General features: G+C 39.9%; 2 protein-coding genes across 2 annotated transcripts in view; one reads left to right on the top strand and one right to left on the bottom strand.

Moving 5' to 3' along the window:
* amn1 (antagonist of mitotic exit network 1 homolog (S. cerevisiae)) overlaps window positions 1-23,794 on the bottom strand; it is a 213,512-nt gene that overhangs the window by 115,392 nt on the left and 74,326 nt on the right. The gene's annotated exons all lie outside the window — the stretch shown is intronic.
* LOC116734445 (carbohydrate sulfotransferase 1-like) lies at window positions 11,064-22,295 on the top strand. Its single transcript, XM_032585856.1, has 3 exons — window positions 11,064-11,989; window positions 16,348-16,519; window positions 18,205-22,295. Exons 1-3 carry the CDS (start codon window positions 11,987-11,989, stop codon window positions 19,326-19,328), a joined length of 1,299 nt encoding a protein of 432 aa, XP_032441747.1. The 5' UTR covers window positions 11,064-11,986; the 3' UTR covers window positions 19,329-22,295.

Here is a 23,794-nt window from a genome sequence, read left to right as displayed (position 1 = left end):
AGTTCAGTTTCATTTTCAGAGGCGGCTTATTTTGTTTTAGTGTTAGAACACTGAGAGGTTGAACTAAAATTAACTCTGATCTAAAAGTAAAGATGCACAGAGTCTGCAATTAGAAGTGTTTTGCAATCAATTTCAAATGTCCTAAACCAGTTTTTAATAAACAGTGAAACACAACAAACATATCACATCCTGTGTTTGCAACCATGTGTCTTTTATTGTACAGATCAAGCAGTAATCAGGTCTGGGTTTTTCCTAATGACACTGTAGTAATCTTTACAAAAAATTGTGGTGACTCAGTTATTTCATGATTTAACAAAACTGAAGGGAATATATTTTCACACAAAGCTAAGTTGGTTTGAATAGATTTCCCCCAATACATTAAAACTTAATGTAACAGCATTTTTGTGACTCCTGTTGTATTTGATTAATATTAAAATATGATTAATCATCTCAAACACTGAAGTGAGACAACAAAATATGTAAGGGGACTCATATTGTTTCACACCAGAGTAAGTTATGCAGAGCACTGTAACAACATGCAGGATTCTCTTCCTCTTTAGTATAAGAAGGATGTCAAATCTATTGTTTTCAGTCACATTTTGACATATCTGACACAGGACAGTTTTCCACTTTGCTTCAGTCAGCTGAGCTTATTTATTTATTTACTTATTTATTTATTTTACCTTCAATTTTTCTGGAAAGAAATTCAGAAAGATGATTAATCTCTTTTACAAGGATATCCTGGATTTACTTTTACAGCCAAACTTTGTTGGGATGTGTTGCAGAAAACCTTCTGACAGGACGACTACAGAGGGTCGCCAATATATAATAGGGTCTAAAATTAATGTATGCTTTTTTTGCATTTCACACAACTGCAACATCCCACTTAGGGTGAGAGGTAACAAAAATATCAAAGCAGATGTGGTAAATATAACATCAAAAATGTATTATGACTGGTAATTTAAAATAGTGAATTATGACTTTTGCCTGTTCAACTTCATTTAAAAGCTACACATAGCTTTAAAGAAACTAATCATATTCTACTGTATTGCTGACACTGCCCCCAAGTGGCAGAAAGACAATGATGCCGTATTTAGACGAAATTTCCACAAGCGAGACATCACGTCTATGTTTTATGATAGAGACAAATTTCATGTTTTACAAGGTCTTGACATTGTCATGTGTTTTTATGTGGGAAGAAGCTGGAGGAAGAACCCACACATGCACAGAAAGAACATTTCAACTCCATGCAGAAAGATCCCAGGATGCAATGCTGGACGGCTGTTCACCCTGCAAGTTAAAAGTGCCATCAACTGCGCCACCGTGTTGCCTGATAAAAAATATAATTTCTCAAACTGGCAAAATACAAAAACAAAAAAAACAACGATGCTGTATGTGTTCCCTTCAGTGACACATACAGCTCCAAACTAATTTGAAATAAACTATTCATTTTGTATTTTTTGTCTTTTTTTTTTTTTTGGGAAGATTCAGCGGTCAAGACACAGCTCTGGTGTTTTCTGAAAGTTTTGCATTTTACAAATCCAAGATGTTATGCCTCAGCAGCATCTTAGCTGCCAGAACATATCACTCCCACACATTTAACCTTTCTGAGCCTTGATAAATATTTATGATCCACAGCAGTGCCAACACACCACAGGAAGAGATATGATGTTTGTTTAAAAATATTTGCTCTGCTGGTTTATGTAAATCATACAACCTTATTGCATTCTTGGTTTTAATTTGGTAATAGTGTAGTTTCTGGTGCAGTGCAGATTCAGATGCAGTGTCAGGGTTCAATGCACAATGTTCTAAACTTTTAGATACATTAAGATTTTCTGCTTTTAAAATAGAAATAGTTTATCTTGTTAATATTGAGTCATTACTGTAGGGTCTTGCTGATGTTGTTCCAAAGTTATGTTTCACTAAAAATATAATGCAACAATAATGAAGTTCTGATATCCCTTAAGGTCTTTTACACTTTGACTATCCACAAAACCAAACTTCAGATGATTTTTTGGGGGATGTTCTGGGGAAAATGTTCACCATCCAGGAGGACAATGACCCTAAATATACAGTCATAGACACATGGTTTATATCAGGTGTTAGAAATGAGTTGGTGTAAACCCAAATCTTGAGAAATGTCTTTTATGACATTTAACTCAATTTGAGCTGTTTTGTACAGAGCTGGTAGTTGGTGCATGATGGTTCTACAAAATGCCAAGAGACTAACTGGAAATGCATAGTTTTTATTTGTATATAATTAAACAAAAACAAACCCTATTTCCTTTTTGTTCCACTTCACAAATATGCACTAGTTTGTGTGTCAAATCAGATTTGTGGTTGTAGTGTGACAAAATCTGTAAAAGTTCAAAAGGGGAGGATATTTTTCAGCACAGTAATGTACATATTTACACATTTATAAACCCAGGAACAGGGTAGGTTTCTGGCAAAGGAGGAGTGAATGCTGCAAATCAGTGACTCAGTGCTTTTCCTTAGATAGAAACTTTTTAAACTAATTTATAATAGCCCACTGAGCTTACTACACTGTTTGATAGGATCAACTGGAATACATGTGTAAATGAAAGGATTTTTTTTTGTAAAGTGCCTTGAGACAATATTTATTGTGAATTGGGAATATACAGTATAAATAAACTGAATTAAATTGAATTGAATTAGCTGGAGAAATCTGATAATAGGAGGAGGAAAGCGCAAACAGTGCTTTCCATATAACCTGCTTTGCTTTTTACTCAGCCCTCCACAGGGTTGACTAACGGAGACCCAGATGTGGCCGTAAAGCAGCTGTTTTCCGCTTTCACGTGTAATTAAGAAAAGGCTCGGTCACACAGAAAGCCCTCGGGAGTCTCAAGAGAGCGCGAGGAATTGTTCATGCCTCAGAGAACAGTGAGTTCCTGCAGCAGGCTTCCTTCAGCTTGTTACAGTCGGAGACTTTAAATGGATCGCCTTAATTGCTGCGGCATCCCTCAGACCATCTGCGTGTGTGGGAGGGTATGTTAGAGGAGTGGGCGCATGTCTTTCTCAGTGCTCACAGGCCATTTTGTTTTAAGTTTAAGCACAGTGAGGGAGCCATTGCAATGGCAGAGATGACAAAACTTAGTAAAATAATCTATGTATTCAGTCAAAAACTGAGCTCGTCATCTGAGACACCGCTGTGTTCAGTTCTGCAAAAGATGCACAGTTTTGTGACTAGACTACCAATCTGAGGATTATCTAAAGTTTTCTTTGGACACAAGGCATTTCAGCTCGCTTCATCCGACAGCTAACGCTCCCGGGGCGGTTCTGTTTGTCCAATCGGGAGCTCTTGTTCAGTAGAATTAGCACGTCTGCTCCGTGCTCCCTGGTGGCTGCCAGGCTGAGCCTGCTGAGGGCCGATCTGCTGTAATTTGCCAGGTCCATTACTCCAACAAATGTGATGGCTACGAGCCCTGCGAGCGTGAAACAGTTGGTGGGATAAAGAGATAGAGAGGGAGCGAAACAGAGCGCAGCTCCTGTCTGGCCATAGTGTCTAAGAGTGTGCGGACGACTCGAACTAATGGCACTAATTATGCACCAGAGAGCATTGCTGATGGGTCGGTTTTAGAGCAAAGGTGCTGGGGGGAAATAGCTGAAGGTCCACAAACTGCTTGAAAAGATATGTGAGAAAGGATTAAGATGAGTCACTTGGGGCTTTTCCTTTCTAATAGCCGTCTGTCTGTTACTCAGACATGTGGATGTGTCTGCTTGAATTGCAGCCATGGGGATTTATGTTTGTTATTTACAGAGGAGTAATCCAAGTGAAGCTTGGCCCAGCTGAATGTGCTCAATAAAGCAGACTTCACCTGGAACCATTGAAGCTTTTATAGATTTCATTTGAAGACTGTAGCTTGGAAATTGCAGAGGACGAGGGCTGAGATGCTGTTATACGTTCCAGTCGGTCAGGTTGTGATATTTCATCACCTCCTTTATGTGATGTAACTATTGGACTACAGAGGAAGTGTTTGTCAGATATAACAACCGGAATTTAAACAGAAGCTGGACTCAATAGATTTATTCCATGAGCGCAGCAGGAAAATAAACAAGCTCCGAAGCTCCAGCCTAGAAACCAAGCGGCAAACTCCCAAGATCCTCTTTGTGCCTCTGGCGTTCAGAAGACAATTAACTCAATCCACAAATGTGTAACTTTAGATGAAGTGCGATAGGCAGCCTGCCATGTAGCACACACACGGTTCATGGCAAAGAGCCCCGAGTAGACAAAGTATTTCAGAAAGAAGTGATTAGCAACAGGTGCACAGAGCAATCAGCCAGTAGTGAGCCAACTGGCCCCTCTGAGACCCATGCAGTCCTTTGCAAAATTATTCACACCCTTGCACGTTTCCGAAATTGCAACATTGCGACCACACATTTCAATGTTTTATTGGGATTTCAGCTGATGGACCAACACAAAGGAGTGAAAGGAGAATAATGCATGCTTTTCAAAATGTTTTATGAATCAAATTTTGAAAATGTGTCAATTTTTCAGAAAGAGAACAATTTTAAATGGTCAAATTGACCAAAAGACCGCTAGAAATAGACACCAGCCACCCTCACAATCCTGGAAACGTGTCAGATAAAGGATGGATGGAATTTGAACAATACATTTTAAATCATTTAGTTTTATTCTGGGATGTGAGAAGCGTAGGGCATTGTTATTGACAGAAAGAGAACGCTCTTTTCACTGAGCGTAGCAGAGTTCGTCCAAAAGAAGCCAACCTTTTTCTTTTCTTGTTTTGAGTAGCATACATTTAAAAAAACAACAACAACAAAGCCAATTTGCTCACTCATGTGCAGATACTGTTAGATTAAAGCTGAAATATATAAAACAATGGTAAAGTTTACTTCGCCAGAGAGTGGAAATGAGACCATCTAAATTCAAGAGAGCAGAAGCAATCACAACACAGTCGAGTATTGTTAATGCAAGCCGGCGGAGCTGCACCTTTGATGCACAGATGGTGTGTGCAAACTTCCTCGTTTCACCTCCTGCTCTTCCTTCGCTGTAATCTCTGCAAGTCTCTCATCCCTCATGTCCCACATTCTTCCTTCCTCTCAACATCCAGTGCATCACTCAGAAGAAATCAGTCACCCTCCTGTCAGCAAAGCGCCTCCACTCGAACACCTAAGTTTAGCTAAATAAGCTCAGCAGAATTGGAGAGCGGGATGGGAATTCTCTGGCTGGTGACTTTTGGCTGCACGAGCTTTTTGTAAAAACGCTCTCATTGATTCTTTTCAGATTTTCATGTCAGTAAAGAAATAGTCACAGCCGGGCTGTCCAAAGTCGAGAAATTAATGTTTCCAATCAGAGTACTTTTTGATCAATTTTTACTGCAAATCATTGAAATGGAAATTAGGTTTGACTCACAATTTTGTGAAAAAACACAACTAATTTGATCTTGTTATAGTATGTGAGGATTTTCTTCATATTATTTCGGAATTAGAAGTTACAGGTCAGACATTGTGTTCATACTGTGTTGCAGCAGGTCACACAAACTCAAAGCTCAAAGCTGCCTCTAAGGTCTTTTTCTTGACAGCCATCAAAGGTCTTGGAAATATTCTTTAAATTATTCTTGTGTTATCTTGGCATTTGTATGTGAAATTACAACACGATCTCAAAAGGATAGCAATGTAAACCATGTACTGTTAGATCAATCACACATATGGAGGTTGAAACCATGCGTTGGTTAAACTCTTTTAATTTATAGCTCAAGTCTGCGTACTACAAATCTACTCTTGGAACCAATCAAATAGAAAGAAAAAACTAACATATCCTAAACAACATTCTAAAAAATTCAGAAGGATAAACAAATGTCACGACTTTACTTTTTCTTTTATGATAAAAGTCAACAACTAACGAGTAAATAAATATCCTCATCTGCATTGTCCATTACTACCAACCTTTTGTAACCAGCTGATTCATTTTCTAGAGATTAGGGGGAAAAGTAACAGGAAAGGTCACCTTTGTCACCTTTCTAGGGAATCTGTTTGGCAATAAACTCTCAAGCAGCTGATGGACTTTTCTATTTATCCAGGTTGTTTGACAATCTGAAATATTTAAGTGTAACTAAAAAAAGAAAAACCCTCTTCATGCCCTTGGAAAACAAAGGAGAAAAATACTTCACCTGTGTATTGTCTCGAAATTTTGAGGCTAGTGTCACTTTCAGTTGCAACGTTGTCTTTTATTTAACTGCTGTTAGAAAAAAACTTAAAAAACATATTTTAAGACAATGATTTGGTTTTGCAGGAACTCATTATGTTTTCTAGAAACAGATCTGGAGCAAAAGGCAGTCGTATTAAATAGTTACTAGTTTTCTCTCTCATTGTGAGACACAAAGGTAGTTTTATAAAATGTGTCATGCAGTTTGTGAGACATTTTGTTATGAAAGGTCAATCCTTTCTGCTGCCACATGACTTTGCCAAATAGTCTTTACAGGTAACTGAAATGTGGTCAATGTTTTTTGGATAAAAAAAACAGACAAACACTCAGTTATGGTAAGAAGAGCAAATATTCTTGTTTCATTTAGTCCTCTTAATTTTGTTATCCTGCTTCATGTCTTCCAAACATTTAGGCTCCTGATGCACATAATTAAAACAGCAGAGACATGAAACCCTGCTGGAGGATGCAAATATTGCTAATAAGCAAGTTTAACAAGGACACAGTAAAAACAATTTTTTTGTCCTCTTTGGATTCCTGTTTTAATGTCTTGTAACAATTATAGTAAAAATGTTTTCTTAGCAGGGTTCAAACCCATGAGTGGAACGGAGAACTGAAGCACTAACTCAATATATTCACTCAGGTACAGCCTTTCTTTAAAACAACCTCTACTGAACGTAGCCGCTGTCCTACATAACCTTGTTCGGATCAGCTCTGTCATTCATATTTCTATTTTACCCACACATTGCCACTTTATCCCCTCCTTCCACTTCATACAGGTAAATAAAGCCGTCAACCGTGTTTTTTGCTTTAGCATATAATATTATTTCTCTTGGTACTGAAACATATTTTAGAAAAATGTGGCGATAGCCAAAAAAAATGCACAAATCTCATTTATAATTGAGTTTGATTGTATGTTACTTTCTAAAGAATTTATATTACACCAAATTTCCATTCTGTTCCCTGCTTGGGTCAGTCAGCTCCTCTGAAGTATGAAGTAAGAGCCAGCTTATATATTATTTATCGGAGTCACATGGCCGCGTTTCTTAAAGCAGACTTATGAGTAAAGGCTGGAAAACTTCTTAAAATAAACTGTTAACAAAGTAAATATAGAACTAAAAGTAATAAACCATGAAAGGGAAAATGATTCCTGTCACCCAGGAAGTCACTAAAAACATCATTTCAGAAGAACATCCGAAGAGCTACAGACCTCTTTTATCCAAGTTAAAGTCAGTGTTCATGATTTAACAATAATAAAGACACTGGGTAGAAATGAAAGGTTTGCATCTTGTTTCAACTCTTAGAATTGAACAGGCACAGGAAGTAGCACAAGACATATTGTAAAACTCTTTTCTTTCCCTGGGTAGTGGTTGACCTTTGTTCCTGAGGTGAAGAGGCTGTGACCTGGTGACCTAATATTCTCAGCTTTTTAAACCTGGCTGCTCTTGCTCTCCCCATGGCAGGCGGTCTGGGTATTTTTAGCTTTTTTTTTTTTTTTTTTGGCTATATCTGGCTGAAACTTCTCCATCGTAGGAAATTATCTCATTTGTTTTGTGTCACCTTAATTTTGTTTTGGGTTTCAATTACCATGTTTTTTTGCTCAAAAAAGTTAACTCAATAAATACATATTATTTGAATATTATTATTATTATTAATTATTTGAAATCGGTTTCCGACTTCACAATCTGGGTTGTGACAGTATAGGTCTACAGATGTATTTTTTCAGTTTAGTATACTGGACAAAACCTGGTTCAGTGTAAAAATGTTTTAATTTAATAAATTCAAGATTTGACCTCTGCCTTATCAAAAGGGAAGAAATAAACTTCAGAATTTCCAAGTCCAAAATAAATCAAAAATCCCCCCATTTTAACAGAAAACAATAAGTACGTTACTCAAGAAAAAAACAAAAGTGCAATGCTGACCTCCTTCGGTGGTCAGAAAACAGAAAATTACTGGCTGAAAGAAAATGACAGATAACCCCAACTAAACCTGCCATTTAACTTTGACCTGCCTTGCCTGCTGGTGGTGGTCAGAGGGCAACGGTGCATGGAGGCCGATCCAGTAGCTTGCCACCATCATCAAACTTTGTGTGTGGGGGTGTGTGTGTGTCTGAAAAAGCTTTGCTAAAACGCTATACAAGTCATTTACTATTCAAACATGTTAGTGATAATAGGATGGCGATAGTGTGATAGTGTTGAGGAGCTTTGCTGCTTCAGGACCTGGAGGAGCTGTCAAGCTGCTGGAATCATGAACGTATCAGAATTCAATTAGCAGGATGCTCTAACTTGGGCTTCCACATAGTGCCAGGCTGGTGCAATTAAAACCATCATTTGCAAATGTAAATTTCAATATACTTAGGTTATCTTTGTCTGATATTAGTTTGAAACATTTAACTGTGATGAAAAAGCAAACCCAGCAGGAAACTGTAAGGGGGCAGCACTGTATCCTTTCCTTCCTCTTGGATCCTTTACCCTTAACGTTATTTTTATGTCTCACATGGAGACGTACCTTTCCTTTTAATGTCTGATTCAGTTCAATTTGAAAACAACATCCTTTGATAAACAACCTTGCCCAATGATTAAACATTTTTATACTCACTGGAATGACATTGTCTGCATCCATGATGCCCGAGGGAACCATGAAGGGTTTGTTTAGTAAGAAAATGATGTGAATCATACAGTCCAGAGTTCTCTAGGCAGCAGCTTCTCCGCTATTATGAAAGACTTCACCAAATAAAGCAATATCTTTGAGTAAACAGAAGCGTTTCGGGCTGGAGTTAGCTATATCTGAGATACACTATGTTTATTTTTACTTTAGTTAATAATCTACGCATTGTCGGCAGCTTTCTTGCTCTCTGGATCAATGTCCTCATCGTTAGCTTTGATTAAAACAATGCTGTGCATTTACAGTGCTTCCTACTGTTTTTGATCAAATACTAGCTGAAGGCAGAGACAGTCTGCCATTGTGCCGCGCTGGTGGACTGCTGAATTAAATTTAGTCGTCTCTGTTGGCACATGAGTATCTAAAATGAGATTTCTTTCACCTGCTCTCTGCAAACAGCAAGGAAGGCCTGAATAAAGGGGCCATGGTTTCGGTGCTGTGAAATTAGATGAAGTGCAGAGGATCAGCAGCTTTCTTCCACTGGCAAACTTTGCAAGAGCCGGATCCCCTCGTGACAGCCTGACTAAACGGATTGCATCTTTTAACGGGAGCGGAGAATGCACTGGAGCATTCCCATCCATTAGAAGATGAGATACTTCTGTCATGTTTAAAATAGATCCAGGGGTGAATCTAAGAAAACGTAGATTGATGAAACATTTGTTAAGCAATATGAAAGATAGTCTGTACTCCTTCAAGCCAGCGTATGCATATCTGAGCATGTGCTCTTTATATCTCTGCGTTCGGAACAAATGCAGGCATATCTAAATGGGGAGGCCCACAGAGGATTCAACGTTCGCTTGCAGGAATTTTCATCTTATTCCTCAAATCTCACCAAGAAGCAGTGGGGGCGTTTGGCCGCTCAGAACCAGAGAATCTATACAGTCGGCTGACAGAGGGGTGGAATCAGCAAAAATAGGGGAGGAGGACGCTCCGCTTTTGTATCACTCACTGGGTGTTCTTGGCAGCTTGTCGTCCTTTGTGACTGGTAATGTGCCTCCACCCTCGGGCACCAGAAAAAGCTTGCTGCTCTTTACCTGCGTGGGAAGACTTTCCATCCTCTCTTCTTCCAATTTCAGAGGTAATTTTTTACCCTTCTGTTATATTTAACTTGTATGGTCTGAAAAAGGAAGAATATTCAGGCCTGTCAACTATTTCATTTCAGAACAAAGTGTTTAAAAGCAGAAACAAAAAAAAACAAAAAACAAGCAAGCACAGTTGGTCTAAGGTCTGCACAAGGTTCTGGTCAGAATTTGATTTGGGGGCCAAATTACAACTAAGCTCATTGTCCACCAGCTACCACAGCACCGGTAATGTGACTTTGGTAATATTGTTTCATGATTTTTGGTGTTCACTACAGCTTGTTTTATAGTTCAGTAATCAACAAACAGTAAATTCACAAAAGTGAAAATTTGTGAAATAGGTTTCTGTTGAATTCAATTCAACTGAACTGAAGTAGGGAAACCTAAAAATATTTATAGCAGGAAATGAAAACTACTTCATGAACCATTTTGTCTTTACATCTTTTCAAATGTCCTTGGGTTCCATCAGGGGGATATAAAGCCCTTTTTTAGTTGATGTAACTTTAATTTCTTTCCTAATTAGAACCAGTTTTTGGAATCATGGAGCAAATCGGTAATTATTATTATTCAGGAAACAACAGAAGAGATTTCGGAGAAACTGGCTGCCCAATGGGTCATAAACAAAATGATGTCATCTAGTGTTGAACACACTGCCAATGGAGACACAGCCGACTTTACAAGAACTGAATCAGACATCAACCGACTGGAGTGAGACTTGACAATGGAAAAGTGGCTGAAGTTGCCCCATATGTCTCCTTATGACTTGCAGTGATTCCACCCCACCATCGGGTGGCAGGACGTTGGCCACACGGTACAGGTGCTTCTTTTTCTACAGTACAGCACGTTTTCCTTCCATTTAGTTTTTCATTAAATTGGATGCAGCACACTGAGCTGAACAACCACATTTTTTAGCTGTGGCTTTCTGTGGCTTATCTAATGTGAAGGTTTTCCACCTCTGTAAAATTAGCAGTCTTCCCTATGGTTGTGTAGGGCATAACATAGCCACATAACAATAAATCTTTATTAGTTTTAGCTTTTGAATTGAATTACTACAATGAAAGAAGTTTTAAATGATATTCTAATTTATTAAGTAGCTGTGTTAGTGGCCCTAATCCTCCAACTGTCTGCAGACCCTTCCTGATGTTTTGGTTTGTCCATGCAACCGTGAGGCCCAACAGATACGTTAGTTCACAAATTTCCGTAAAGACACGCCTTTTCAATGTGACTCTGTCTCGGTGGGAGATAAATCTGAAAGACTGCAAACAGAATCCACCCACATTTCCAGGAGTAATGGAGCTGTCACTGGCTAAATCTGACCCCACAGTAACCCTCAGAGGGGCAATGATATGCTGCCCATCCCTCCACCAGAGTGGAGAGGAGAGTGGGCAGCAGAGTGAGGAGGGGGCCTTATCTGATGATAGCAGTCATCTTCACTGAAATGAGAAAAATAGAGGTCATTGTGTCACCGTAGCCCCACGGGATGAAGTGTTTATATATGTGTGCGGGGCGAGCTGAATCCCTGCGGAGAGAAGGATGCTGGTAGGATGCTGAACTGATTGTCGATGCTTGGCTGGAGCTGATGAAGGCTCCCTCCAGGCGATATGAAAAATATCACGTCCTCCCATTCCTGCAAACCAGTTAAATTACAGGTTGCGATGTGTGGAAGCGCTCTCTCCCTCTCTCACACATCACAGCAGTCAGAGTTAGTCGTCCCTCACTATGTAGGTTACTTCCTCTCTGGTTCGCATGCATCTCCGGGGCGCAATGAAGCGAAGCTCAGCCAAGAAGGCGTAATGCACGGAGAAGGGGGGTAATCTCGCATCCAATCTGATGTCTCAGCTGCTAAAGTCTCTCCGGTCTCTGGAGGGGTGGGCTACACATGCTTATTTTCCCAGACACTTTCCATCCGTGGCGCGTCTCCGGCTTTGAACGCACTTGGGCTCCGGACACCGGTGGCTACTGACACACTCCCACACACACACCCTCTCTCATTCACACAGCTTTGCAAATGCACAGCCCGGGACTGGACTGGCCGGAGGAATACAGCATCTGACTGAAAGCGCTGATGGTACGGTGATTTTTTCCCCCTTCTCTTTTCTTTGTTTTTTGTCAGATCTTGCTCGTTTACGCACAGAAAACAGGGACTAAAGTCAGACAGCGTGTTGATAGAACACGCTGTCAGGAGCAGAACATCAGTAAATACGCAAAATGTTTTCCTTTTGTGGATGTTAATTATTAACTTTTGGTTTATTGTTATATTTATATTACCATTGGACAGCTATTAGATTCGATTTGTCATATTAATTTGCCAGCGTTATTGCATGCAAAGTGACTTCATAACTTTAATTCTTTACGATTATGAACACCTGCCTAAGGGATGGACGAACCCAGACCTCTGAAGATGTTTGTGGTGTCTGGAGTCAAGATGTTACTTTTTTTTTTTTTTTCAAGCGCATCCAGGAAACATGAATTGTTTCGTTGTGTTCCTCCAACGATTCCTGAAGACTTTTTGCTTCGTGGCAAAAAGTCTGAACGCTGCCTCAGCCACCAATGCCACTTTACTGGGAAAAAAAGTGACAATTGTTTGCTCTGTGTTTGTGGTGCGTTTAAAACGTGAGGTTCTCATGGATGGAAGGATCTGAAGGGTTTACAGCAGAACTTCGTCCACTTGCTTCCTCCCCTTTATGTTTTCCCCCAGTTAAACAACTGGAAATCTACTTGATGTAAAAGAAAAATGATTCCCCAGACCTTGTCAGCAACCTTTACTGCAATGTGGTTAGTTCTTTATGTGGTGGAGTGTTCAACGTAGGCATGTTGACTGGTCTGTAGCACCCACATGCATAAATTAGCCTGGAAGGAAGCAGTGTCCCTTCCTTGGTCACCGCTGATGGATACTGACCCCTGCACATGTGATCTTTGCTTTGCGTGATATGGCTCACTAACCCTGGTGGAGCAGTGTGGGTTGGCCTGAACACCTGACGTTTCTTAATTTGACATTTCAGTTCTCACCACCCAAACAAATGTTATGCTACATCTAGCTAAGATTGCCAGTTGAGTTACACCTTCTCGCTGGTTGCTTTTATAAAGTTCAGTCTCACTGCTTTCTTTTTTTAAGGAATATGGACGACATTTAGAGATCTTGTCAACCTTTTTATTGTCGGGGCACTAAAGAAGGGGCTCTCTTAGGGTTTATTCAAGTAAAACCTCAGCTGCCACCACAAACCATGACCACTGCACTCATGGAGTGTTGGATATACTGTGACCCATTGCGGTCGTCACAGTTTGTCTCCTGCCAAACTTGTTCCAACCCTAACACTCACCCATTTCTTCCTGCTTTAGCTCAAACACATGTAATTCACTTCAACTGTCAATGGTCGTAATGTTATGCTTCATTGGTGTATCTTTTTATTTTACTCAAACAGGGTGAGTCGGCTATTTGCACTGAATTTATGAGAACAGCCTCCAGTACTGATCCAGCAGCCTATAAAAGCAACGCTGTCATGGACAAGACACAATGAGAGTTGACCTTTTTCTTCATTTTCCCATCTTCCACCCCACTTGCCTTTGCTCTCTCCTTATGTGTGTGTGTGGGTGTGTGTGTGCGTGCGTGTATTTGTGTGGTTTAGGAATTACGTTGAACAAGATTAATCTTTTCTCCACACAGGAGTTCCTCATGTAGCCAAAGGGTCACATGCATCTTGCTGGCTGCAGTTCTATATGTAAGAAATTGGTTAAAACAGAGAGAAAAATTGGAGGAAAATAAGATTGATAAATGGAGGACAGAGCGAGAAAGACCAGCCGTGGGCTCCCGGCGTTGCTGCTGCTGTTGCTCGGCCCCTCAGTGTTTTCTAGGATTGATCATCAGCCTTCACCAATAAACAGCCCCGCTCTGAGGATGTGTGAACTCTCCGAGGGGCCCCTAATAGAAAAATCTATGGCTCTCTCCCCATCCCTCAATAAGTCGGATCCTGAATCCCTCAGTCCCACCTTCATCACTAACTTCTAACCTCATTTGTTGCTTTTGTTTTTCCACAGAGGCAATTACCTTTCTCACACCATGTGCCACAGCGCTCTGGCTGCCGGCTGTGTTATCTCAGCAGCTGCAGCAAATGCGCTCACTGAATTTACAACTCAAACTTGCCTAAGGAACGTGCACCACACAGCATAATCTTTAGTTGATCCCGTCCCTGTGGCTCTTATCCCTTGTAAGAGCTGTTATTTTATGAGGGATACAAAAAGCCGAGCCTGCAGTCCCCCCCTTCCAGCTTATTTCTAACGCAAACGTCCGTTTGCTGGGGGAGTCATAAGACAGGCAGGCAGGGGGACTTGCAAATCAAATTGCTGAAATCTATTGAAGCGTCTGTTTTGATTCTCCGGAGGGCAGCAGGGTGAAGAGAAACAAAGCTCTGAGCCCTAAACACGACTGGAAAGGAAAACAAAACCTGCCGCCGAGGAATTTTATGATGCGCCTCGGTCAGCCAGCTGTGCAGTACAAACTGGATGTGGATGGCAGAGCTGTTGAATTCATTTTTTTTTAAGTGTAAGAAGCCTGGTCAAAGGTTCTTATTATTTGTACCCATTCATGCAGTCGTTATATGCCTCTGCCAACTCTCCCTCAGTCGGTCCTGCTTCTTAAAGTGACAAACTACACACCACTACTTTCCGTTCCTGCCTTCCTGTCTGTCTGCAGCATCCAGTCTGAGAAAGTTTCTCGCCTTGATGAGTTCATTCCCTGTTTTTTTTTAACTGTATTCAAACAGAATGTCTCATGATGTCAGCTTGATTCGGCTTCCCCTCACCCACCGAGTAAACGTCTTTCAGTCGGTGCTGTTTGTGATTAATGGAACATCAAAAGCTCAGTGTGATACATTCCCGAGGATACGAGTCTGCCAGGGACACATAAACATCATTAATGAAGAAGAAGCAGATTGAAGAGAGACGGAACGAGGGTGAGGAGGCTAAAAAAGTAGGAGGGGAACATTTATTTTTGTCAGTAATGTGATATAGAGGCTACTTACCTGTGGTTTTGTTAATGATTGCCCCTGTAAAGCCACTTTTGAGGGATGAAGGGACAGTTTGCACCCGGTGATCACGTAATTATCTACCATCAGTTTGCTGCATGCAGCAATGGATGGATGGATGGATGGCAGCTTTTTTCCCTACAAACTCCATCTAGAAAAATCACATCTTCCTTTGCTCTTTGATGGCCAGTGGCAAAAATCTCAGAAGCACACAAAGGAAACTTCTCCACTCAAGAAGACAGCTATATTTATCAGAGTATGCTGCTCTCTCCTGGGCTCAGAGGCTTAATTACCCAGAAGAGGGGGAAGTAAAGATGAATAGCAATTATGCAACAGTATGCAAAGTGTCCTGAATCGTGAGCCTGTTGTAGATGGAACCATCACTGCTATGTTCTCCAGATGAAAGTCTGGGTCAAGATTTCATGACACGGATTTTAAGCTGTTTGTACATTACATTTAAGATATTTAAAGTCCTCCTGATGCATTTGAGCTTTTGCCTCTTGTGTCACTCTACACTCACAAAGCCTTTTATTAGGATTTTATGTGACAGACCAAGACAAAGCAATATATACTGCCAATATGGAAGGAAAATATAACTAAATAAAATGTTTGTTGAGCTGCAAAAGCTACCCTTAAAAATTGGAAAAGGAAGCAACAGCAATTTTATTTGTGATAGGAAGTTTGTTTTGATTTTTGAATCAAAGAACCCCAACTTTATATACATTTTATGGTATAACATAGAGAAAAGCCAAAAAAATGTACAAAAAAGCTGTGAAAATATTTTATTTAACAATAAGTTCCATACTTCCGAAATTATGTCAACAATAAGGACATTTAGGAACTTGGGGTTTAGTTACTTAAAGATTTGGTTTTAAAAAGGGACCTAAATCTTTACATACTTTTGCAAACCACTGTGTGCCATAAATGGAACATTTTGCTAACCCATTCTCTTTCCTGGTAGATAAAACATTTTACAGTCTGTTTTCCTCCTAATAAATAGCACACAGTTTAGTTTTAGGTCCAGGAGGCTCAAATATTTCTGCCATTAGAACTGTCAGCTGCCACCACATGCAAATAGGTTGTTTAATATTTAATGCAGTAACAAGCTATTTCATCTTTTCAGAGAAGAACATGCCATTAAAGTGTGCATTCTGGACTGACTGGAATAATGTGGCATACATAGTAGAAAAGATAATGTTAAATATTTATGAAAATGTCTGACAAGGAAGTGCCTTTGGGCGATAATCCCAACAACTCCAATAAGAGCTGCTCTGAAGACCATCAGTAAGAGCCCTGGAGGTGTCACTCTACGGGAGCTGCACATGCAAGAGATTGGAGAAAAAAAAAAGCCATCAAAATAAAATCTCAATTTGTGTCTTTTCCCGTGTCTTCCCTGCGGCACCAGCGTGAAGGATGTAGAGCCGGAGGTGGGGGCAGGATGGAGTGCTCCTGGAAGACGGTGTTGCTGCTGGTGTGCGCATCTCTTGGGGTCCAGTACACGGCTATCCGGACCCTGAGGGACTCGATGTCTGGACCCTGTCAGAGAGCCTACCGCTGCAGGAGCAGATACCACAGAGGTACCATCGGGTGGCATATTAAAACCTTGCTAAAGTCTAAAAAGTGTGCAGATATAACAGAGAATAAGTATTAAATAGAACAATATTTTGCTCAGTCAATGTATCTAAGTGGGGCTACTGACTTTTACTTCACACCATATGTCAGAAACAATCCAAGCAGTCCACATTTACAAAGAAGTCTAACCAAGTACACCATAAACATGAGTAAATAAGTAGGACAGAAAAAAACATCAAGATCAATTAAATACCTAAAAGCCTTTTTTGTAACAAATAAATTACATGTATGCATATCAAAATGGAACTGTCATTAATTTTGATTAAACCTCTTTTTTTGTTCTTTAAAACTTTCTCTCGTAAAGTCAACCTTGTGGTTATGAGCCGGCGGTCAGCATCCATAAGGGTTTTACTCTGAGTGTAAGACTGCTCTGTGTCTTCACTGGGTCCTCGTTGGAAATCTACCAATTGACTTTCATGTTCCATCCCCTCTAATCTTTAAATTATTGTGTCACTGCATGAAAACCTTTCTGCATTTTTGGCTTTGTCACGCACAACCATTAGGGGATTATACGAATATGAATGCCTGACAAACAAAATAACATGAAAGCCAGATTTAGATGGATTTCCAATTTCTTGAGTAACGGTTCTAAATCCTGACCAGCTGACAGTCTGTTTCCATTTGCAGTTTTTACCCATTTTCCCTATAATCCATATTTTTTTCTCTTTCCCTTGTTTGTCTTCTACATTTTAAGGCTGTATTAAAAAAAAAAAGTTACAATCCGCTAGCACAATGTTAGAGTTTTTCAAATTTCTCACCTGGTTTTATAATTTCAATCTGAAATGTTCCTTTCTTTGTTTTCTGCGTCTTTTGGCCATTTTCTTTTCTTAATTTACTTCAATACTAATTTAATATGTCATTCCACAGTAACCTATGGGCATATTTGTTTTGATTTTATTGGGTATGTGGATTACATGGTTTGCAACTGAGTACTGGTGTGAATTTCATATCAATAGCCCCTTTAAAAGTGCATTTTCTGAAAAGACGAAAGCCTGAAATACATCAGCTGGGGATACAGAGAAACATTCAATACTTGATTGGTAATATTATAATTTCAACAAAAACTTTTAGAAATAGGTTTTAACATCAGTGCTGTTATAGATGCAAAATAAAAAGGAAACCTGAGCACTGAAAATGGGTTTTCCCTGTAAATGGAGAAAAGAAAAATAATATGAAAAATGCATTATTTATCTTGCAATTATCCTCCCATTTACCACCATTAATACACTCTCACTGCACAGATGTAACTTGCCAGTGAAAGGCTCCTGAATAAAAAAAATCCTCTTTGCAATCAACTCTTCATCAGCAGTAATTGCACATCAGTTATTTGGCTCTATATTTAGAAATCTACTATTTCATAACCCTCCTTTGAAAACCGCTATCAGTCTCTTGGATGTTTGCGCTAAATAATTTAAACTTTATTGGCTTTAATCTGTAGTTTTCCAGAAATAAATATAGAATATTGCAGTTCATATTTATGAGTTAAAGTTGATCTTCTGAAACGAACCGCATTTCACTCAGTAATGATTGCAGCATTTTCTGGAATAAGTTATTTAAAGCCTGTTCTTAAAACATCATATGAATGACGATCATTTTGAAAGCACTCGTCTTTTTCTTTTCCTTGCTCAAGACTCCAGATGGGCTGCCTTGTGTGATGACAGCTGGATGCCCGTCGAGTTGCCTCAGAAGCATATACTGCTTTTTGCGACAACGCGCAGCGGCTCCTCGTTCACCGGACAGCTACTCAACCAGCATCCCGGGATCTTCTATGTCTTTGAGCCCCTTTACCACGTCCAGCAGGCCTTCACCAACTCCAGCAGCAGGTTGCGTCGAACTTTAGACCGCCGGGCCTTGCTTGGAGCCTACAGAGATCTCCTCTTAAACCTGTACACCTGCGACCTTCACTTCATGGAGAACTACATCCGCCCTGAAGCCCAGGATCACATCACAAGCTCCTTTTTCCGACGGAGCTCAAGCCATGCCCTCTGTTCTCCTCCAGTTTGTTTGGAAGGGGCGGTTGCAATGTCCGATTCACCTGATGAAATCTGGTGTCCTAAGAAGTGCGGGGCTCTGAACCTCACTCTAGCCGCCATGTCATGTATGTCAAGAGGACATGTAGCCATAAAAACCGTGAGGATTCCCGAGGTGGGAGACCTGCGGACTCTGACAGAAGATCCGCGTCTGGACCTGAAGATCATCCATCTGGTGAGAGACCCCAGAGCCATCCTCGCTTCCCGCATCATGGCGTTCTCTGACCAGTTTCGCGCTTGGAAAATATGGAACGCCACTGGACGCCAGCCTCGATACGTGGACCTCTCGCAGATCACCAGCACCTGTAAGGACATGTCTGCCTCTGCAGAAAGTGGCCTGCAGAGACCAGCGTGGCTGCGAGGACGATACATGCTGGTGCGGTACGAGGACTTGGCTCTTCACCCAAATGCCGGGGCGACTGCAATTTACAGGTTCGTGGGTCTGGAGATGGAAGACAGGGTGAGGATGTGGATATTGAAAAACACCAACAGCAATGTGTCGGCTCCCTCTGAGTGGAATTACAAATACTCCACCACAAGAAACTCCAGAGCCACGGCAGAAAGTTGGAGGCTTCGTCTCAGCTTTGACATTGTGAAAACCATTCAGAATCTTTGTAGTGACACGTTGGCTCTGCTCGGATACAAGCAGGTTCATTCTGCTGCCGAACTCAGAAACTTGTCACAAAGTTTAGTGGAGCACAGAACGTTTCAGCCTGTCGCATGATGATGCAGGAAATCTGCTTATTTAGAAAATGTCTCTATGCTCAGATTTTGGTCTGTCAAGATGCGGATGAAATGAATGTAACTTATTTGAATCCTGACTGATGCCTGAAATACCTTGCTATAGTTGGTAAGTTTTTGTTAAATATGTCAAAAGTGCCATTTTTTTACATGAAGAAAACTGGGAAACAGAATGATGCACTAATGGTGCTACTACTTCTGCTGTATACCTATAACACTTAGGCATTGACCCGGGGCTCAGTTAAGGCTTTTTAAAATAATTAGTATCTCTCAAGATGCATCCCCAGAAAACTCTATGACATTGTTTTTGCTTAGCCAGTGTTTAAAAAATTACAGCCTTTGTGTAGCAATGGTAAGCGAATTTGGGCCAAGTTCATAGTTTTTGTTAATTTAGCAACCCAGAAGTTTCTTCTTCTACAATTCAGCTCAAAATTATTTATACCTTTATCAAATTTAGATTTAAGGTAATTTTTTTTATCAATATGTTTCCTCAGACTAAAAGTAACATCAACATGTTGTAGTCTAACATTAAATCAAAAATATGATGGGGAATAATTTTCCAATTGCAAAGATTTGGCAAAAGATAAATGGTCCAACTTTGTCAGCATAAGAAGGAGTATATCAGTATACTGCCAATAAATCTATCTAATTGATAATTGAGGATGCAGACACTTTTTGCCGTGTCAGTTTTTGCTCAAATGTAAATTAAACTGATCATCTGGGTTTTTGTTTACTCCTCTTATATTATCTTTTTGTTAGTCAGAAGATAGCTGCGTTAATGCTGATTCAAAACAAGCTTTTTAATTGAATGACTAAATGGCTCTGAATAATTCAAGCTTAGCTGTAAGTGTTTCTCTTTTTTTAAAATACCTAAAACATCAGCAGCTGTATCGGCTGTTGCAGTTTCTCGTCTGTCTTTGACATGTGACCTGCTCTGCACTGTGCAAAGCAGAGAACAGCTTAAACTCTGATCGTCAAATTTCAAGACGTTTGAGTTTTATTTAACTTTTATTATCACAAGAACAACTTATCTTATAGTTTTCTCCGCTGCACATTAACAACTTTTAGCACACCAAAATATTAAAGAGAATGGACATGTTGATGCTAGGCTAGTCTAGCACTCAAGGTTGTGTGTTTTGATCCAGGTTTATTTTTAAAAACAAATGTTTAATCTACATGATTACTTTTGGAGAACTACGGAGAGAACAATATATTTGCTTTCTTAAGCTAGCTATGTGCTAAAGGAGGGTCTCTAAGCAGCCAGCAGAATGTCCACCTGGGACAAAATATATATTCCTGTCAAGAAACATTATGCTATACTGTCCTTAACATCATTAGTAGGTGAGTTAATATTGATGGTACTCAAATTTATTTCATGCATGCAGATTGCATCAGTTGTAATGTGGTTATTGAATTATGACTCAGTAGCAGAATCTGGCATGACTCAGACCAGAGTTAGGGATAAATAATCCAGATCAGGACAGTAAAAAACACTGGGACCAGGTCGTTATTAAGACCTCACATCTTCAAGGACATCATGTGAAAGAGTAATGTCAACAGCAAAGCGAAAGCAGGAGTAAAACCTATTATTATTTTATGCCAGATGTTTTCCCAGGATGGAAATAGGTGTAGATCACAAACAAGGTCAGAGGCATGCAGCATCAGTGCAATTTTGTATTTGCAGAAAAGTTCAGGGATGCAATGTTTCTTATTTTCAAACCCAAGCTTTTAAATATTCTAAAATGTAGGAGATGATCTGATCTGTATTTCATTAGTTCAACTAGCTTTCTGTCAAGGTGGCTCATTGTTTTCTCACCATTATGTTGAGAGTCCACCTGTCCTGCAAACCAACTTAAAGGAACAGGGAATGATAGCAATGGCTTCCTGTAATCTCAGAGGGTAATTATTCAAAAACGTACCCTGCAAACCTTTTGAACATTTTAGACAAAGGAGATATGTCGTAAAAACCCAAGTAGTCTGTGACATTTCCTTTGAAAACCTTGCAGACATTTTACAGCTAGCTCCCAATTTAAACGTCTAGTTGGCCAGGAGAAGCAAATGTTCAAATGCAAATCCTCCAGAGCGAAAGGTTATGAAGGCTGGTGAATGTAGCTCCTTCCTTCTCTTTTCTGTAGAGCTGTATGTTCCTTTCATTCAATATTTTAGATGCTTTCAGATAACTGCAGTATCAGTTTTAGCAGAATAAGGAGCGTCATCTCCCTTTGCAGTGTGTTGAAAATAAAACACAGCGATTTCCACACCGTATTTTCTGCATTATGTCTCGGCTCCTGTGAGCTGAAGTCAGTTGCTCTCCCTCATCCCTTCACCTTCATTTCCAGCTATATGAAATGCCTCTGCAGCACATAAAAAATCCCCCGTCGTGAGGTATGTGTAAACACCATCTGCAAAAGAAACTCAGCCTGAACTATCCACACATTTTTTTAACCATCTCCAGTGTTTGGTTTTTTTCTTTTGTTTGTTTGTAACAACAGGCTTTGTCTGACAATTTTAAAAAATTACAGAAATGGCGAAAAGGTCAGAAAATTTTTGTTTTACAAGATGAAAACGTTCTATCCCTGAGAAGGGGGATGTAAGATCTCAGAACTGAGCTTGCCAGATTTGAAGCATCGCCATGAACAAATAACCATTGAATAGATATTGAAAATTCTGCTTTCTGTGAAAACTGGATGGTGAAAAAATGTTAACAAAGACACATCTACTGTTGTTTTTGAGTTTTTTTGAGGTTGTCCAAATGGAATTACAAAGAATTAAAAAGCCCAACTTTACGTTACGAGCATGTGAATAAATCTGTTTTGTCTTCACTATCAATAGTAATCTCAACTTTGTTTAGGGCTGTAAGAGTGCCAAAGCTATGTGCTGGACATGTTTACACATTGTATACTAGTATTTATTTGAGAGTTTTGATTAAATAACTGCTAATTATTTCTGAGTGAACGACTGCAGTCCTCTGTCATTATGTTGGGTTTAGATGTTTTCTGGCCTTATTTCATTTGAAGTGTCTCTTGTAACTAATGTTTCACTCACAAAAGCACAAAATCCATGGATTGTGTTTATTTTATGTTCCGATGTCAAAGGAACAATATCAATATGATTCCGCCTTAGTCTGCAGTGCAAACTAACCAGAGATTTTACGGCGATGACTGGCGTTTATTCTGGTCTTTGTGTCTAAACAGAGGAAGGATGTGTGCCGTCTCCAGGCACCGACCCATTTCTTCTAATGTGGAGCTGCTGTCTTGCGATTAACACTGGGAGTGGTTTCTGAGGAGGCACTCATCGTGTGAAACACAGACAAACCACTGAGCGGCTGTGATTTTCTTCCTTTTAAATGCGAACATTGCACTGAAAAGGCATCATTCACATCCCTACAGAGGCTGCAGCTCTTCCCCACTGGTAGCTATCAGCTTTCTTGCTTATGATATTGATGAAAGCCACAGCCGAGTGATGGAAAATATGCAATTTAAGTAGAACCGTCATGCTGCTCCATAAGTAGTATTAAACTTGAGGTGAAATTGTTCCTTTAATAATGTATTTTTAGGCACCCAGTTTTCCCATCTTTCTTGTAGTTGCTGACACCAGGGATATCTGAGCACAAAGAATTGATCTACAGATTCAGCCGAGGAGAAGCAGGATTTAAGATGCATTGAGAAAAGACCTGCCCCCTTTCTTTGAACTTAATCTGCAAGGCTACACAAACTGGCCATAAAGCAAAGCTTTATGACACGCGGGGAGACGTACTTCATCGGTTTTTCCATCCGCAGCCTGACACACAAAGCTGCAAGTGGCCTGAGTCAGCCAGCAGCTAATTACCCATTTCTTCTCCACTCAATACAGACAACCCCCTTTCTGTTTCCTTAACTGTGCTGACAAATTCAGGTCTTATTGATGCTGGAAACAAGATGCTGTTGGAAGAAAATGCATAGTAGCACACCTTTCATCAGTGGGTCTCATCCTCACCCGTCAAACAAATAAACAATGCTACTTTATGTTTGTAGAAACCCCAGATGGGTCGAACTTTTTCAGTTTAGGTGCAGTTTGTGTACTGCTTTGTTAGAGAGCACTGCAGTGAGAAGCTCAGTTTTAACCTCTTAACCTTTACTGAGTGATAATAGCAACCGGGACCAAACACAATTCTCAAAAATAGGGCATGCAAAACATTCATAAAAATCTCTTGAAATACTGGCGACATGTCATATAGGCAAATAATCATGTTTTCAAGTCACACAAATGAGATAATGTGTGAATAGAGCATATAATCTAAAAAAGTATTTACTCTAGGTTTGTCAGAAAGCAGGGTGTCAGGATCTGTGTTTTCTGTGTTCATTTAGAGTTTTTTGTGTCCTTAAGTCTCTTCGTTGTCCTGTCCTCCCCTTGATTGTTCCCAGGTGTGTCTCGTCTCTGTGATTACCCTCCTGTGTATTTAACTCCACC

This window comes from Xiphophorus hellerii, chromosome 2, assembly GCF_003331165.1.
Source record: "Xiphophorus hellerii strain 12219 chromosome 2, Xiphophorus_hellerii-4.1, whole genome shotgun sequence".
In the NCBI taxonomy this organism is placed as follows: Eukaryota; Metazoa; Chordata; class Actinopteri; order Cyprinodontiformes; family Poeciliidae; genus Xiphophorus; species Xiphophorus hellerii.
The sequence above is the reverse complement of the archived record's forward strand: the minus strand, read 5'-3'. Positions and strand labels throughout refer to the sequence as shown.

Coding starts and splice junctions, on each gene's coding strand:
- LOC116734445 (XM_032585856.1), top strand. Junction 16,520..18,204: donor CAGGAGCAGATACCACAGAG/GTACCATCGGGT, acceptor TCCTTGCTCAAG/ACTCCAGATGGGCTGCCTTG.